Raw genomic sequence first — 14593 nt, 5'->3', positions numbered from 1 at the left:
CCACTTTATCCCACTCCCGTCCAAACCTAAAACTTGCCATACACAAGCTGTATTCCCCATTAAGATCTATGGTACATGCTTATTAAGGAAGCTAAACAGCATGTTGTTAAGACATGAATTATTCTCATCTCCCTAGACAAACTACCACCCCATCCCAGCACATCCTGGTGCAGCTCACCCCAGGTCCTGGGCCTGATCAGACAGACACCTGCCTTCTACGCAGTTACAGCAGCTAAACCTTTCTCGGTTTGTGAATGAGCCGCTCTTTAAACCCAACCAACAAGGCAGGTGCTGCCCTCCCCAGTGGGCGCTAATGAGCTGCCCTCTGCCAGCAGCACCGCAGCTGCCCCTCCTGGAGCAGGGCTTTGTGCGCGGGGCTCTGTGCCCGCCTGCCGCCAGCCCCTGGCACTGCTCTCCTCTCCTGTGCAGGCTTTGATTCCTTCCCCTCTCAAAGAACGCCGCTGTTCTGCTTTCACTGTGCCGCCAGGGAAAGCTCCCTCCCCGGGCCTGATGCTTTCACGTCGCTGAGGCTAATTGAGAGTAGGCTGAACACGTCTCTTAATTGTAGCTACAAATGCTCTGGGAGTGGGAAGAGCGGACAGACCTTACAGCCCGTAAGACTCCCCTCAGGTGACAGAAGGTCTTTGTAAGAACCTTTCAATATGTAAAACATCACCAAGAAACGAAGCCGGGATGTAAAGCTGAGGCGGTCCCCAGCTGCAATGCCTCCACAGCCGTTGGAGAGAGGCTGCTGGCTCCTGTCTCTGCCCAGCTGGGCCCACAGCACAAACACTCTGCCTCTCACTGCAGCAGCAAGACCATGACTGCCATGGAAAGTCTTGGGGTAGCAGCTGGGGGAAGGCTGATGCCACTCCTCAGAGTGTCCCTGCTGGTTTGACCAGGGTGAGGCCCACCCAGCATGGCTCCCAGCTCCAGCTGCACTACACCAGGCAAAAGGCACAGGCTGAAAGCAGACCTGCCTCTTTGTCTCTATTTGCAGAAGACAATGGTAGTACCTCAGGAGGAACATTAGGCCTGTTTTGGACAAGGAATGCACTTAATGTCGACAAACTATGGCAAGCAAGGCCAACTGCAGTTTTAACACCATAGAATGAGTTTTTTCATGGCTTGGCTATTGCGCAGTACAACTTCAGTGCAGCATGTTGCTGCACAGATCTCAGCTGTTGTTCCTAAGTAAGTGTGAGCAAGTGTGTTAGAAACACAGTGCTGTCCTGGCCTGGTCTCCCAGCACACTCTGATATCCGGGGGATAGTGTGCTCCACTGACAAGGTAGCTATCAGGCACCACAGGTGAAGTGTTGCTCTGTCTGACATCCTGCACTGACAGTCTTATGCTGTGCAGTCAGCCGTCTTCCCAGCACAGTCTCATCTCAGAAGCATTCAGCACCTCTGGAGTGCCTGGGGGATTGGCTCCCAATGGAAATTGGGCAGTGAGCACCAGGCACAGTGTACCTCTGTTTTGGTGTGAGCACGGGCTGCACAGTGAGTGCAGCCAGTGCCAAGTTTCTTGGAAAGCAACACACTAGTGAAGGAATTCTTCAGTTCTAGAGGCATGAGCAACCAGAAACGTGTACCAGCAGGAGCCTGCCTAGTATCTCTTCCTCCCTCTAGTGCGTGTCTTTGAAGATAGTGAAACTCATCTTCAGGGCTGTAATCAGATTTCCACCCCACCTTTTGGATTACAGAGGTGGAACATCTTATCACTTCTCTTTCTCTGCACGGAGGGATATTTCCATTTTGTATTTTTCTCCCTCCCCTTAAGAGCCTTCAGATACGCAGCCCCCTGGGGTCGGCTTTGAGCAGAGTGGGCAGCACTCCATGCTGCATGTCCTCCCTAAATCCGTCCTCCCACACTGGTAGGCAGAGACAGAACAAGCCTCAGAGGAATCCATGACATTTCTCTCCCAGCTTAAATGCAGTGAGGATGATGTTTGAAACGCCATTAGTCATGAGTGATTAGCAAAGCTCAGTTGTTGAGGTTCTTAACTGCCCCCCCTCCAACTCTGCACAGGGAAGGGCATGTTTGCAGTTCTGTTGCGTTATTTTTAATCTAGTTCAATTTTTATGGGTTCTGCTTATCTGCAGCCATAATAAGAAGAGAGATTCACAACGATGCTGCAGTTATTAATGATCTGTGGGGGTGCTTAGAGCTCTTCATAAGCTCTCCGTTTCTAATATTATATATCTAGATAAATAGGCAGCGAGTGCTCTTATTTTAACTTCTCTGGTGTAACTAATAGTTGGGAACCAGGCTCAGGTGCTGCACTGTTGCTGGGCTGCTTTCAGTGGCAGAGTTGTGGATGGTTTCCTGAGATCCTATGTCTGAACCCATGCTGGCTCCCTTTGATGAAAACAATTGCTGTTGTATTCATTGAAGACCAGAGGATGTTTATTTGTTGGTGTTCCCAATACACTGAAGGCCTACCAAAACAGTGGGAAAGCAGGAAGGCTGAAGTGTATTAGAAAAATAGGTATTTATCTTTCTGCTAATACTAATGTAGTTTAAAATCATTTACAAAGAAATTCATGCTTTGTGATACAAATGGGGACATGGTAGCAATCAGGCATTTAAAAACTGATTTGTCAGTGCTGAACTGACAGCTCTATAATCCCAAAGACCCCACACGAGCATCCTGCATGAACCCAGATGCTCATGAAGGAGATGCAGACTTTATTGCTCGCTGCATCAGCACTTAGGAAGAACTCCACCATGCCTCCTTTGGCAATTAATATATTACTTTGGGAGAATTAAATTTCTCTGAGTCCAGGAAAATGCTACAGCAAATAATGGCACTTATGGCTGATCCAGCCCCTCCTGCCTGACAAGCTGTCCCATGGCTGATGGCGTCGCGCAGGCGGGGGGGCTGCTGCCTCCCACCCCAGCTCCATTTCTCGAGCAGTCATTGCTAGGGGTTCTGCAGAGGTCCTCATCCACTCAGCTCACTCTAATAAGGATTAATTTGTAATTACCTCATTAGTTCAACTTGAAATACAGTAGCCATGGTCAAAGTGCTTAGTCTTCCAGCCAGCAGTGGACACTGACTGCATTTAAAACAGATGTCCTGTGTGTATCTTATACTGACCGCAGACATTTAATGTTTAACAGCAGTTCAGTAAGCAATAGCTAAAAGACAAATATGTGTTTGGGGAGAATTCATCAGCGAGCAAGCTGCAGAATCATCCAGTCCCTTCCCTACACTCTACCCATGTTCCCTCAGGTCTCTCTATTACTTCGGTTATTAACTCATTCATCTGCAAAGTCAGTAAACACCCAGCATCCAAAAGCAACTGGCACTTCTAGTTTCTAGATGCATGCCACGATAACATAGATTTTTGCAGCAAGCAACCACAGATTGAGTGAGGGTTTTCTCCTCAAGGAAAGCAGTCACTCAAGGGGAAGGGCAATGTCCTGGTACGCATGAATGTCTAAAGGAGCTGAGGAGGGCTATAGCAAAGTACACCATGGGCCATGGTTTCCAAATGGCTTCCTTATATGTGTGGACATGGCTTATTTGATTATTCCAAGCCATGAGTTTGTACACATCCCTTATATCTGCACATGCAGGTGCAGACAGTTAGGAGGCTTTCCTGAGGGACTGGAGGAAGCCTAGGGATTGTGTGTGTGCTCATGGGGAATGCAGGCAGGCCCAGCAGGGCTGCCATTGGCCTCAGCTGTGCAGCACCCACGGGTGCCTTAGGAACCAGGGCTGAGGCTCTGTCCCACAGTATGGGACAGAGAGCTGGAGATTGCCTTTACAAAAGGCTTCGCCATTTCTGCTTATTAAACTTCAAATTAAATTAAATTAAAACCTGCTATCACAAAGAAAACTAAACAAAACAATAAAACTTAACAACTTAGTAGATCAGGAAATCAGATCTTGGTGAAGGTTGAGTATATCAACATCAGATTTACATAAAGCTATATTAAATTATTTTATGGCACAGATTTTAATCACTTCTTATTAACATCTACTATTAAATTATATTCAAACTTCTACTTAATTAGGATTTATTTTTCCGTCAGAAATACATACACACTCACTAGATGGAAACAAAAGTCTGACTTAAAAAGGTGTACAGTGATTTAGTTACTGGTAAGTTAAGCTTTTCCTTAAGAATCACTTTTTCCTTCTGAATATATTAATTATCAGTGGAAGGCCATCTTTAAGAGAATCGACATCATGAATAGTTACAGACTGTTAAAAAGTAGGCAGAAGATTACGAGTAATATCTATGGACCCTTGCAGTAAAGCTGCTTCTTAAAATGCAGAATAACTTTTTTTTAGATTTTATTTTAACATTCTAGTCTCCTCTTCATAAATTGCAATTTCTGACACCTGCTTGAGTACTTTGCTGAATCAAGGCTAGGCTGTCTAAACAGCATGACTTGAATCTGGTATAGAAATACAGACACAATTATATGTTTACTGAAGTTCCATTATGGAATGCTGCTTTTAATCAAGTAACTAAGTAATTTTTGTTGATTTATTTAATTATTTTCACTTCACATTCTTACCTTCCCTTGGAATTCAGGAAAAACATAAGGACTGAAATGAAAGGGTGTTGGTTCCAGACATTATCTCATTGCAAATTGCCCTGGTGAATGACAATGCAATGAGATGAGATTGTGCTTCCGTATGCTCCATCCTCAGAACAAGGTCTATATTGCGGATTTGTAGAGTTGAGATTCCGGGTAACAGAATGACTTAGATAATATAGAAAAATACCACTTTGCTTTTTCCCCAGATAATCTAGGCTATTTACTTCTCAGAGATTCACAGATCTGTATTACTGCTCTTAGTGACCACAGAAGGGACAGGTTGCCTGGTTCCTATCACCCCACTATCCTTCCATCATCTTTCCTTTATTGTAGTAAAGTTTCAGAGGAATATAGGAATTATAGTGCCCAAATCCAGCTTAAATTCCATGACTAATTACTTATGTTAGGTTTATCTGGACTAATCAGTAAGGCAACAGAACTTACTGGTAGAATGAAAAGGAAAGCATCCGAATATAACTAACAAATAATTTGTCCAGAGTCCTCAAGACAGATGGACAGATACAGGCTGTTACCAGAAAATGACATAGAAGTCAAAAGGAAAGTGCTTGCCATGTTGCCATGTCTACCAGGTATACAAGGACACACTTGTGCAAGAAGGAAGGACATGCTCTCACACTGACCCAAGAACTATTTTTACCTTCTCTTTCTGGAACTGAAAATTTATTAATGTCAAACAACTTTTCCTAAATAAAAAGATTAAAAAGCCATCAAACAATCTACATACATTTGAAATCCTTAACGCAATAGTTTCCTTCCCCCCCCTCCCCCCCCATGATTTAATTATATTTTTATGTGTTGAACACTGTTTATGACTGAACTGGACTAAAAATTACATTCTGTATGTGGAATATAGACCCTATACACTATCCTGAAAAGTACAACTTCAATTGCAGTTTCACTGTCCAGTTGAAATAGAGTTTATTGATCCATTTTAAATGAACAGAAACATAAATACACATTGGTACCTATCTCTTTCTCTTTTGAGGCCCTTGCACAGATTTGGTTGTAATTTTTCTTGTTAATAATTTTCTGTCGATAGCACATATTCCTGAATCAAATTCAGCGATTGCCAAATAGGTTGAAAAGAAAATGCTTCCTACTCACTCTTGTAATTCATCATCTGATTCATTAACCTGAGATTCTAGATTGTGATTATGTTGCAACTGTTTTGTAGCTAACTTGGCCTTGTTTTCCCTTTTCAGAGAGCAGATATAGCTGTTGCCCCCCTCACCATAACACTGGTACGAGAAGAAGTCATAGACTTTTCCAAACCTTTTATGAGCCTGGGAATCTCCATCATGATCAAGAAGCCTCAGAAATCTAAACCGGGCGTATTCTCTTTCCTGGATCCTTTGGCTTATGAAATTTGGATGTGTATAGTCTTTGCTTACATTGGCGTCAGCGTAGTTCTTTTCCTAGTCAGCAGATTCAGCCCTTATGAATGGCACTTGGAAGACGGCAGTGAAGAACCACGTGACCCTCAGAATCCTCCTGATCCTCCCAATGAGTTTGGAATATTTAACAGCCTTTGGTTTTCCCTGGGTGCCTTTATGCAGCAAGGATGCGATATTTCTCCAAGGTTTGTTTCATATCACTCCATCACCTTTTTGCATTTTATGGTCATTTTCTGATGCCATGGTGCATATATGTTCCATTTTCAAATTTATTTTTAATTCTAAATTTTTTGTTTAGACATCTCATTCAGTGCTAAACATCATCATCAAGCCACTATGTTTGCTAACAGTCACCTCCAGTGTGAGTGGCATTGCCTTATAATGCTGTTTATGCATTTCTGCCAAACTTATATACACCATGTTGAGGCTGTAAAATGCATAGGGTTTTCTGTTTTCAGCAATGCTTGGAGGGCTACCGTGTTTTTGCTGCATATCTCATTTTACGGTCATCTCCTTGATGCATAAAACATATTATGCTTTGCAAAATAAGAATTATTTATTTTTTTAAAGTCACATGCAACAGCACTTTAAAAGATCACCACTGTCATGGCTTCTGCTAGATATTTATTTATTTGTTTGTTTGTTTGTTTGTTTGTTTGTTTATTTTGCTTTCTTTTGTACCTGATTTCTCTAGTTTTGTTCTTCTTGACCAGTCCTTTCATTTATTACTAATTTGCTTACAATCGTGTTTTATATGTTCAGATCTGCATGTGCACCTGTCTATCAGCTATTGATTACTGTCCTGTATGTGTCGTCATTTAAATCTGGTCTAATCCATCATCCCTGTGCTCATAGTCAGTGTGGTCCAATAAGCATTGCCAGTTTCCATATTTTTTTTTTTATTCATGAAGACAGTCTTTCTGAATAAGGCTTTGGTAAAGTATGTTTGATATTAGTTCCAATTTAGCAGAGTGCTGCTAGCTATTGTGGAGTTGTATTTCTTTTTCAAAAAAGCACTTTGAAAACCACCAGAGAATAGTGAAGTTCTCTCTAATTGAACAATGCAAACCTCAAGTGTCTTTTGAATAGTATATATGTTACGCTTCTACACATACACTGCTAAAATACTTTGGTGACTTGCCTTTGATAAGCAGTCAGATTACCTACATGTAGTTTCTTAGTGATGGAACATTAATTCTGTTTTGTATGAAAATAATTTTAAATCCAGTTTACAGCTATTTTAATTATTAAAATGCCTGTGTAGTACAAACAGGATGCAGGATAACAGGATGAACAGGATAAAAAAGTTGCTAGTCAAATCAAGAGAGACAGGTATTTTGATTTAATGCTTGTCTTCAAAATGCACATTGGTAATTTCCACATTTGTGCTCAAAATTACCAGGCTTTTCTCAGCTGATTAGTGGAAGACCTCTTGAATGGTCTCACTGCAACAAGTGCCAGAATCTCATGGTATGAAGTTTCACGGAGAGTACCAAGATTTTCAGTTAGAATGTAATAATGATTCTTTAAGGTTGCGGTTATTGCACACTTAGATCTAATTACAGCAACATCCAGGATTTTCAGAGATACTGGCATGTGCCTGTCAGTATTTGATGCAAGTCATTCATGTGCTTTAAAAGCTTTGATAGCAGCAGTTAGATACCGTATGTAGTTGACAGATGCGTATATCCTATATAAGGCACGCACGTGGCTTTTTTGCCTGGACAGAACCCTGCACTATTGTTCACAGTTCCCAGTGTTCCAAGTGTGCTGCCTCGCTGTAGCTGTCAGCCTTCTCCTCGTGTTTATACACTGTGTTTCTGCTTTATTCCCAAATTCTGTAATGAAACTTTGCCTTTCTTTCTGCATTTAAAGGTGATGAGTAGTGCTAGCATTTAAATTGCTGTTGACCATGTGTGTGCCCAATATAAAAGACCGGGAAATAAGCACTGGGACATCACATGGAAAGCTGCAGGCATTGCACTGTTTCCACTAGGTCTGTTTATTGACAGCAAATTGTAGTCCATAGGATTTTTGTTAAGCTCTCATGTGACTCTTTGACATGTTCGGCCATTTACTTTATATAACAAGTGGAACATACTCTATTTTTTTCAATACTAACATGATAAGTGCCTTGGAAATACCTAACAGAAAAAGAGTTAGCAGTAAACCCATTTATTTTATCTGTCCATCAGAAGTTCTTAACTCAATACCAGTACGTGGTCCTCATTAGAAGACATTGTCCGGTTATTTTGTTATCTTTCATGATAACAGATTCCAGGCAATTATGTGCACTGTTACTGGAAAAAAAAAAAAAAAGAGAGAAAAAAAAAAGGGAGTTTGAATACCTTAGTTTCAATTCCAGAAACACCATTCCTTTGACTGATATGTTGATTTAGGTTTATTTAATGTCAAATTTCTTCTCCGTCTAAGAAACTATTCCCAAGTATTCCATTCTGAATCTGGATCTTTGTAAGGTTATGCCATTCACAGTACATTGACTGTATGAATGTTTCATACTATTTTATTGCCATTAAAAGGGGCTTCATTCTTCCATTGTGAGTTTTGTCTGAATAAATTTCTTATTCGAGAGCATACAGCACTTGTAGAGAGATGCCGACAAGCAGTCTGGAGAGATCACTTTTGTACTTGCTGATAAAGGCTCTTTCAGCTGCCTTTGTGTGGAACAGCTGTGACATCTAATGACTAGTTAGATCTGTCCTCGGTGAGTATGCTGTGTGGATATTCCAGAGGATATATCCCTGTACTCTCCTCTCTGTATTTAATAGGAGTCATCTCAGCTGAGTCAGAAGGCAGCCAAAGGATAGTGGTTAGCTCATCCTGCGATGGAACCAGCATTTGTTCCAGTGGTTTTGTTCTGCTATCAAAGGCTGCTGTGTTTTCTGCTTAGTGAGCTAAAGTATTGAAAATTCACTTTTGATGGCTCAAAAGCAGATTATTAAATTTGCTTTAATGTAAAATGTGTACAGCAAATGGAATCAAGAGAAAACAGTCGAATTTGTAACACTGTTCGGAGAACAGTATCTTTGAAATCTGTATGATACCATATATTTTAATTTTGCTCTTTATTCACGCAGAACAAAGAGGCTAGATTAATTAATTACTGATAGGAAAAGACAGGGGGTTTCATTAAAACTTATCGCAAGAGGTTGGACATTTAAGAGAATATATTTCTAGATCCCTATTTTTGTAGCAGAAGGAGACTCCTATTAAAGACCATGGGAATGACTTAGTGGGAGTTTTGGAATGGCAACGAGAGCTGTGTGCTTCTGAAACTCCCCCTGCCAGTTCCTATGATGAGAGAACAGAGCATCTCAAGGCAGAGCTTTAGATGCTGATATTTACTGTGTTCTGTCTCAGGCGGGTGCCTCCTGGCCAAGTGGGGCCAGCAGGGAAGGCAGAGTGCTTGCTGGGCTAGTGAGCAAAGCACTGAGCTCCTAACATACAGGGCACCAGAGGTTATGTGCTCAGAATGAAAAGGGGGTCTCAACCAGTAGATTTTGCACTGAGGTTGTTCAAATATTTTTGTCAATATAACACCCATCTTGTATCGATCATAAGAGCCCAATTAAAAATTAAGTAGTGTGAAAAGCTTTTTTCTGCTTGTTATAGGAAATCAAGGATGTTTTCTGGCCATGAGTAGAAACAGAATTCAAGCTATTTTGATAAATAAATGAGATGCTGTTTGAATGTATTTTTCTCTTGGAAACGGAATGTGAATTTGAATGTTTGTTTTCTGTCTCTTCTTGTTACTAATTTGCTCTCATTTGACTCCATGCTTCCTTTTAAATTTCCTCTCAAGGTATGCACTCTTCCTGTTTACTTCCGTCTGACCTTGTTTTGGTAATTGTGTCATAATTCTGCTATATCAAGGCTTTGTTACTCCTCTCATTTGTTAACAGTCTAATTCACTTTAAAATGATGTCGTGCAACGTATTGATTTATTGAAGTAATTTGGAAAATAGCACGTTGGGATAAAACATTAGTTGCTTGTTTTTAAATTACAACACTGCACACTTGGACCGGTATGCCTTCATCAGAAAAAGTGGTGCTGGTATTAAAAGCTGTGATTGATTTTTCTGTAATTGTTATCTGAGTAATGGAAAAACATTTCAATGGTTCACAGTACAAAACAAACAAGTATTCTCTTATTGCCTGACTGGTGGTTATGTACTAACCCTTTTTCTCCCTCATCCCTCCACACCAGCCCCTGCAGTGGGTATAAGGAGTCTTCGTATCAGCAGATGGACTGGGGGGAACTGGGGTGCTTTCGGAAAAGGAGGCTGCCAGGTCACACTCAACTGTGCTTTTGTTCTTTGAGTCTTTGTCTGTTTGTCTGTCCTTCCTTCAGAGTCAGCTTTGTAGTTTGTTTTGTTTTTCTTTTGCTGCATCCTGTGCTTGACACCAACTATAGCAAGGCACTTCATAGCAGCAACTCTTCTATCTTCCTTTTCATGCTCATTGGAAGCCCGTGGGAGAAAGAGCTGTGTAGTGACATCCAGTTTTCTTTCAAGTGACCTCAACTCTTCCGAGAACTGCTCTGGTCCTCACCTAGCAAGATTGCCCTCTTGCATATAGGACCTTGGGGAAGTGTCTTCTTCAAGGTACCCAGCCATGCCCTCCTGCCCTGCCTCTCAATTGTTCTCCGTATTTTGTCCTGTATCTGTCTGCTTGCTTTATGCAGGTTGCACCATCTTGGGGGCAAGATATTTTTACCTTCACCTGTGTTACAATGCGCTGTATGAACATGCAGCTCTACACAGACTTTTTGTTGTTACAGCAGTGTGGCACTGCAGGTACAGTGGTTTGGAAAATGCTTCCCTTCCTGCACATCTTCACCCCAGCAATGCATCTGTGCTTCAAGCAGAAGGGGCAGTTCCTGATGCAAGTATGACATTTCCTAAGGGAAACCACAGGGAGGATGCACACATGCCTTTTTTTTTTTTTTTTTAACTGATAGTTCCATTAGATTTGTCTAAACACCCTGTCAAGTCTTTTCTTCATCTTCCTCTTTCAAGACCTACTGTAAAGTAAGAGGGCCACAGGAACCTGGAGGTGCCCGATGAATCTGGTCTTGCTGTGTGCAAGTGGATGCTTCATTTCCTTAGTCTTGCTCTGAAACTGTCAACCTTGCTGCAAGGAGGAAAAATTCAAGTCTTTCTCATCTTGAAGCTGGAAATTATGTAGTGAAATAGTGAGCAAAAGAGGGATGAATTTCACCTCGTAGAGACATCTGAAAGCAATATACTGTGTTCTAGTTAGGCGTCTCAGGCCCTCCAAGCTCATGGGAGACAGATGGGCACCTTCAGATCTATCCCACACTATAGCAAGTGAGACAAATCTCATTCCAAGGGTGTCTGTCTCCTCTCTGTCTGTGCCTAGGCTTCAAAGGAAGCCTTACTCAATGAGATCAGCAGGCACTGCTGTGTGGATGGCTAAAATTAAGTTCTAGCTTACATGAAAGTTTGGTTTGTTGTGTAGGGTATCCAGTTTTATGAAACAGCTAAAGCAAGCCCCTAGCTAGTAAGGGAGCTGGCCAGAAAGGGCCTTTACCACCTCTAAAATCCCAGAAGATGCTCTCGTGATATGTTCCATGAATGTAGAGTGAGGTAGAGAGATTCCTTATCTTACTGCATTTTTCTGGATTTGTATTTTGGAATTTACCTTTGCAATCATTCAGTAGCCTTGAGTTAGATAGCACTGCTGCAGCATGGCCCCAGCTTGGAACCTGAAAGCCTTTCATCCCCCCAGGAGCCCTTGGGACAGACAGGGAAACGTCATGTGCTTGGCAAAGATCCATCAGGTGTGGTCCTGTCCTGAGGAAGTGCATGCAGGCCAGAGCAGTGGCCATTTCTCACAGCATTCTCACCTCAGAAGTCATTGCTTCCTGATGGACAGAGGTGGTGCTTTGCTCCTTAGGCTTCCTTAAGCCTTGTAACCACCTGAACTTTGCACATTCGTATGGACCTGCCTCAGGCAAGCAGAGCAGGCCATAACCCACAGGTCCAGCCCAAACCTGCCCTTCCAGCAGGAACTGCTGTTCAGTTCCTGGGAAGAAGGGAGTGGATAACTACTTTTTTTTGCCTTGTAGTTTATTTCTCCACATTCCTCTAACCTATTCCAGACTGCGCTCTCTGTTTTTATTGTGTTGGTAATATTTTTCTTTGGCGTGTTCTTTTAATGTTGGATGGATTTTTCTTTCTTTTTCTTTCTTTTTCTTTCTTTCTTCCTTTCTTCCTTTCTTCCTTTCTTCCTTTCTTCCTTTCTTCCTTTCTTCCTTTCTTTCTTTCTTTCTTCTTGTTTTGTTTGTTTCTTATTAATTTAATGGGATTTTTTCATGGTTCAGGTGATGTCAGGCTCTGGCCAAGACTAGGCAGTTTACCAGCTCACCTCCCTCGAGTGGGCAGGGTGGGGGCCCGGCACCAGACTTTTTCTTTTTTCCTGTCTCCATCTGTTGGTAGGACAACTTGTACCCACTGTCTGGGGGTGGCATTGAGGGGCTGGAAGGAAACAAACAAGCAGGTAAGAGTTTTCTTGTTTTCTATTTCTTTCCTTTGCACTAATTGAGAACTGCAGCACCCAGATTCCTTGGATTTAACATATTTGGGATTGAATCTTCCATCTTTGATATCGGTAAAGAATTAAGGGAAAACATAAGAAATAGCTTTGTCAGCTCCTGAAACGTTTCCTGGTCAATATGTTGTGTTTGAAGAATGCACACAGCAGTGAGTTCCCCACCCAGCTGAGCAGAGCAATGCAGGTGTTCTTCAGCCCCACAAAGATGTTTTGAGCTAGATGTTCACTTGCTTTACACAATCTAGATGTCCTGACCAGTGAGTATTTTGTAATTTTATATTAATACGTATGGGGCTTTTAAGTCTTTATGTTATTTTCATTAAGAAACAAAACAAAACAAAACAAAACAAAACTCACAACGCGATCTTTATTTTTCTACTTCCTCCTACATTGCTCTGGTAGTTATAAAGCTAGAATATGCTTGTCTTGAAACAATAGATTTTAGGCATGCAAATGTTAATTAGCATAAAGCAAACCAGCTTCTTTCCTCATTTAAATGTTTAGATTCAGTCTTTACTTCCTGGTAGGTCATGATGAGAAAATGATACTGGATCACTTGTATTTTATTCATTTGGATGCTTACTCATGTCTTCTTGCATCTTCTTACATTTTAAGAGTCAATACAGTAAAAGGTATTTTCTTCCTTAAAGCTGGTCGGTCTCCAAAGAGCTAGCAACGTTCGTGTATCACAGCAAGTGAATCCAGCCAGAGGGAAAGGCTAGCCAAGCAGAGAAGAGAAGATGAAAGTCTTCTGGCAAAAGCCTGAGGAAGTCAGGAGAGCTTACTCCTCCCCAGTACTCCAGATGGGGTGGACTTGGAGGAACCTGTTTCTTTGTCCTTGTTTTCACTAAAAGGCTGAGGAGCATGTAGCTAGCTAAGAGCAGGTACATGCCCATTTGCCCTCCCAAGGAGGGCTTCAGGAGCTAGCTCTCATCATGTCTCTTCACAGATGCCCGGAGGATCAGGACAACAGGATTGTGCATGTGAATTTCTGTTCTACGCCAGAAACAAATGAATAAATCAATGGATGTATTTGAAGAAATTTGATGATCTGTGTTTTTCCGTAGATCTCTCTCAGGGCGAATTGTTGGAGGAGTCTGGTGGTTCTTCACTCTCATCATTATCTCTTCCTACACTGCTAATCTTGCTGCCTTCCTTACGGTGGAAAGGATGGTGTCTCCCATAGAGAGCGCAGAGGATCTGGCTAAGCAAACTGAGATAGCCTATGGCACTTTGGATTCAGGCTCAACCAAAGAATTCTTTAGAGTAAGTTGCATGCTTTAAAGCAGTTATCTTATATCTCCATCAGAGATGTTCTAAAATGTACAAGCCTGATACCCGGGGCCCCACTGTTCAGTCATTTGTTTCTCCCTGTCTGTAAAAGCTGCTCTGATGAAGGCTGCTTTGTGCAATCAGGGTAAGCCTGAGTGCAATATCAAATGTCATTTTATCAAAAACTGCTAGTTTTGCTTAACCTGAAGCATCTCAAGATGGAAAACCTGAGCTCTGCTTTTGCAGGAAAACAGATTTTAACACCAGTTTCTGAGCCTCAGTGTGATGAGCAATAATGCAGTTGTGCACAATATTTAGCAAAGAAAACTTGGAGAAGTGACTGTCTTGACCTACTTGTTCTGTTTGCCCAGCTGGCAGCCGTTAATGGCATCCAGCAGTGGTGTTTACTTGCCAGAATGAGCAGGGGTTAGAAGGTTGTGTTGCCATTTCTGTGTGCACTGATGGCTGCAGTTCTGTGGCTGTCTCTTCATTGCTCACCTGTGTGACTGCGACTGCATCAGCCAGGAGGGAGGGAAACTTTTGTACCCCAGCACGCAATCGTGTGTTCACCTGGTTCACAGAAATGCTGCGTTTGCAGTATCTGGGAAGGGGAGAGGGCAGGGAAAGATGTACATTTATTTAAGATCATCCTTTCTTTCTTCACTTGCCAAACCACAAGCTGAACTGCAGAGGGGGGTCATTAAAATGTCTAAATATGACGTCAGACTGCTTTTTTTTTTCTTTCTTTT

The 14593-nt window shown here is 41.9% G+C and overlaps 1 protein-coding gene across 3 annotated transcripts in view; it reads left to right on the top strand.

Moving 5' to 3' along the window:
- GRIA3 (glutamate ionotropic receptor AMPA type subunit 3) overlaps nt 1-14593 on the top strand; it is a 141809-nt gene that overhangs the window by 99747 nt on the left and 27469 nt on the right. For all 3 annotated transcript variants that reach the window (NM_001112799.2, NM_205215.3, XM_040698747.2), the window contains exons 11-12: nt 5784-6160; nt 13640-13838. In NM_001112799.2, coding sequence (NP_001106270.2) covers nt 5784-6160; nt 13640-13838 — 576 coding nt within the window. The remainder of the gene's footprint in view (nt 1-5783; nt 6161-13639; nt 13839-14593) is intronic.

The sequence above is a fragment of the Gallus gallus genome, chromosome 4 (genome assembly GCF_016699485.2).
Source record: "Gallus gallus isolate bGalGal1 chromosome 4, bGalGal1.mat.broiler.GRCg7b, whole genome shotgun sequence".
Taxonomy (NCBI): Eukaryota; Metazoa; Chordata; class Aves; order Galliformes; family Phasianidae; genus Gallus; species Gallus gallus.
The sequence above is the reverse complement of the archived record's forward strand: the minus strand, read 5'-3'. Positions and strand labels throughout refer to the sequence as shown.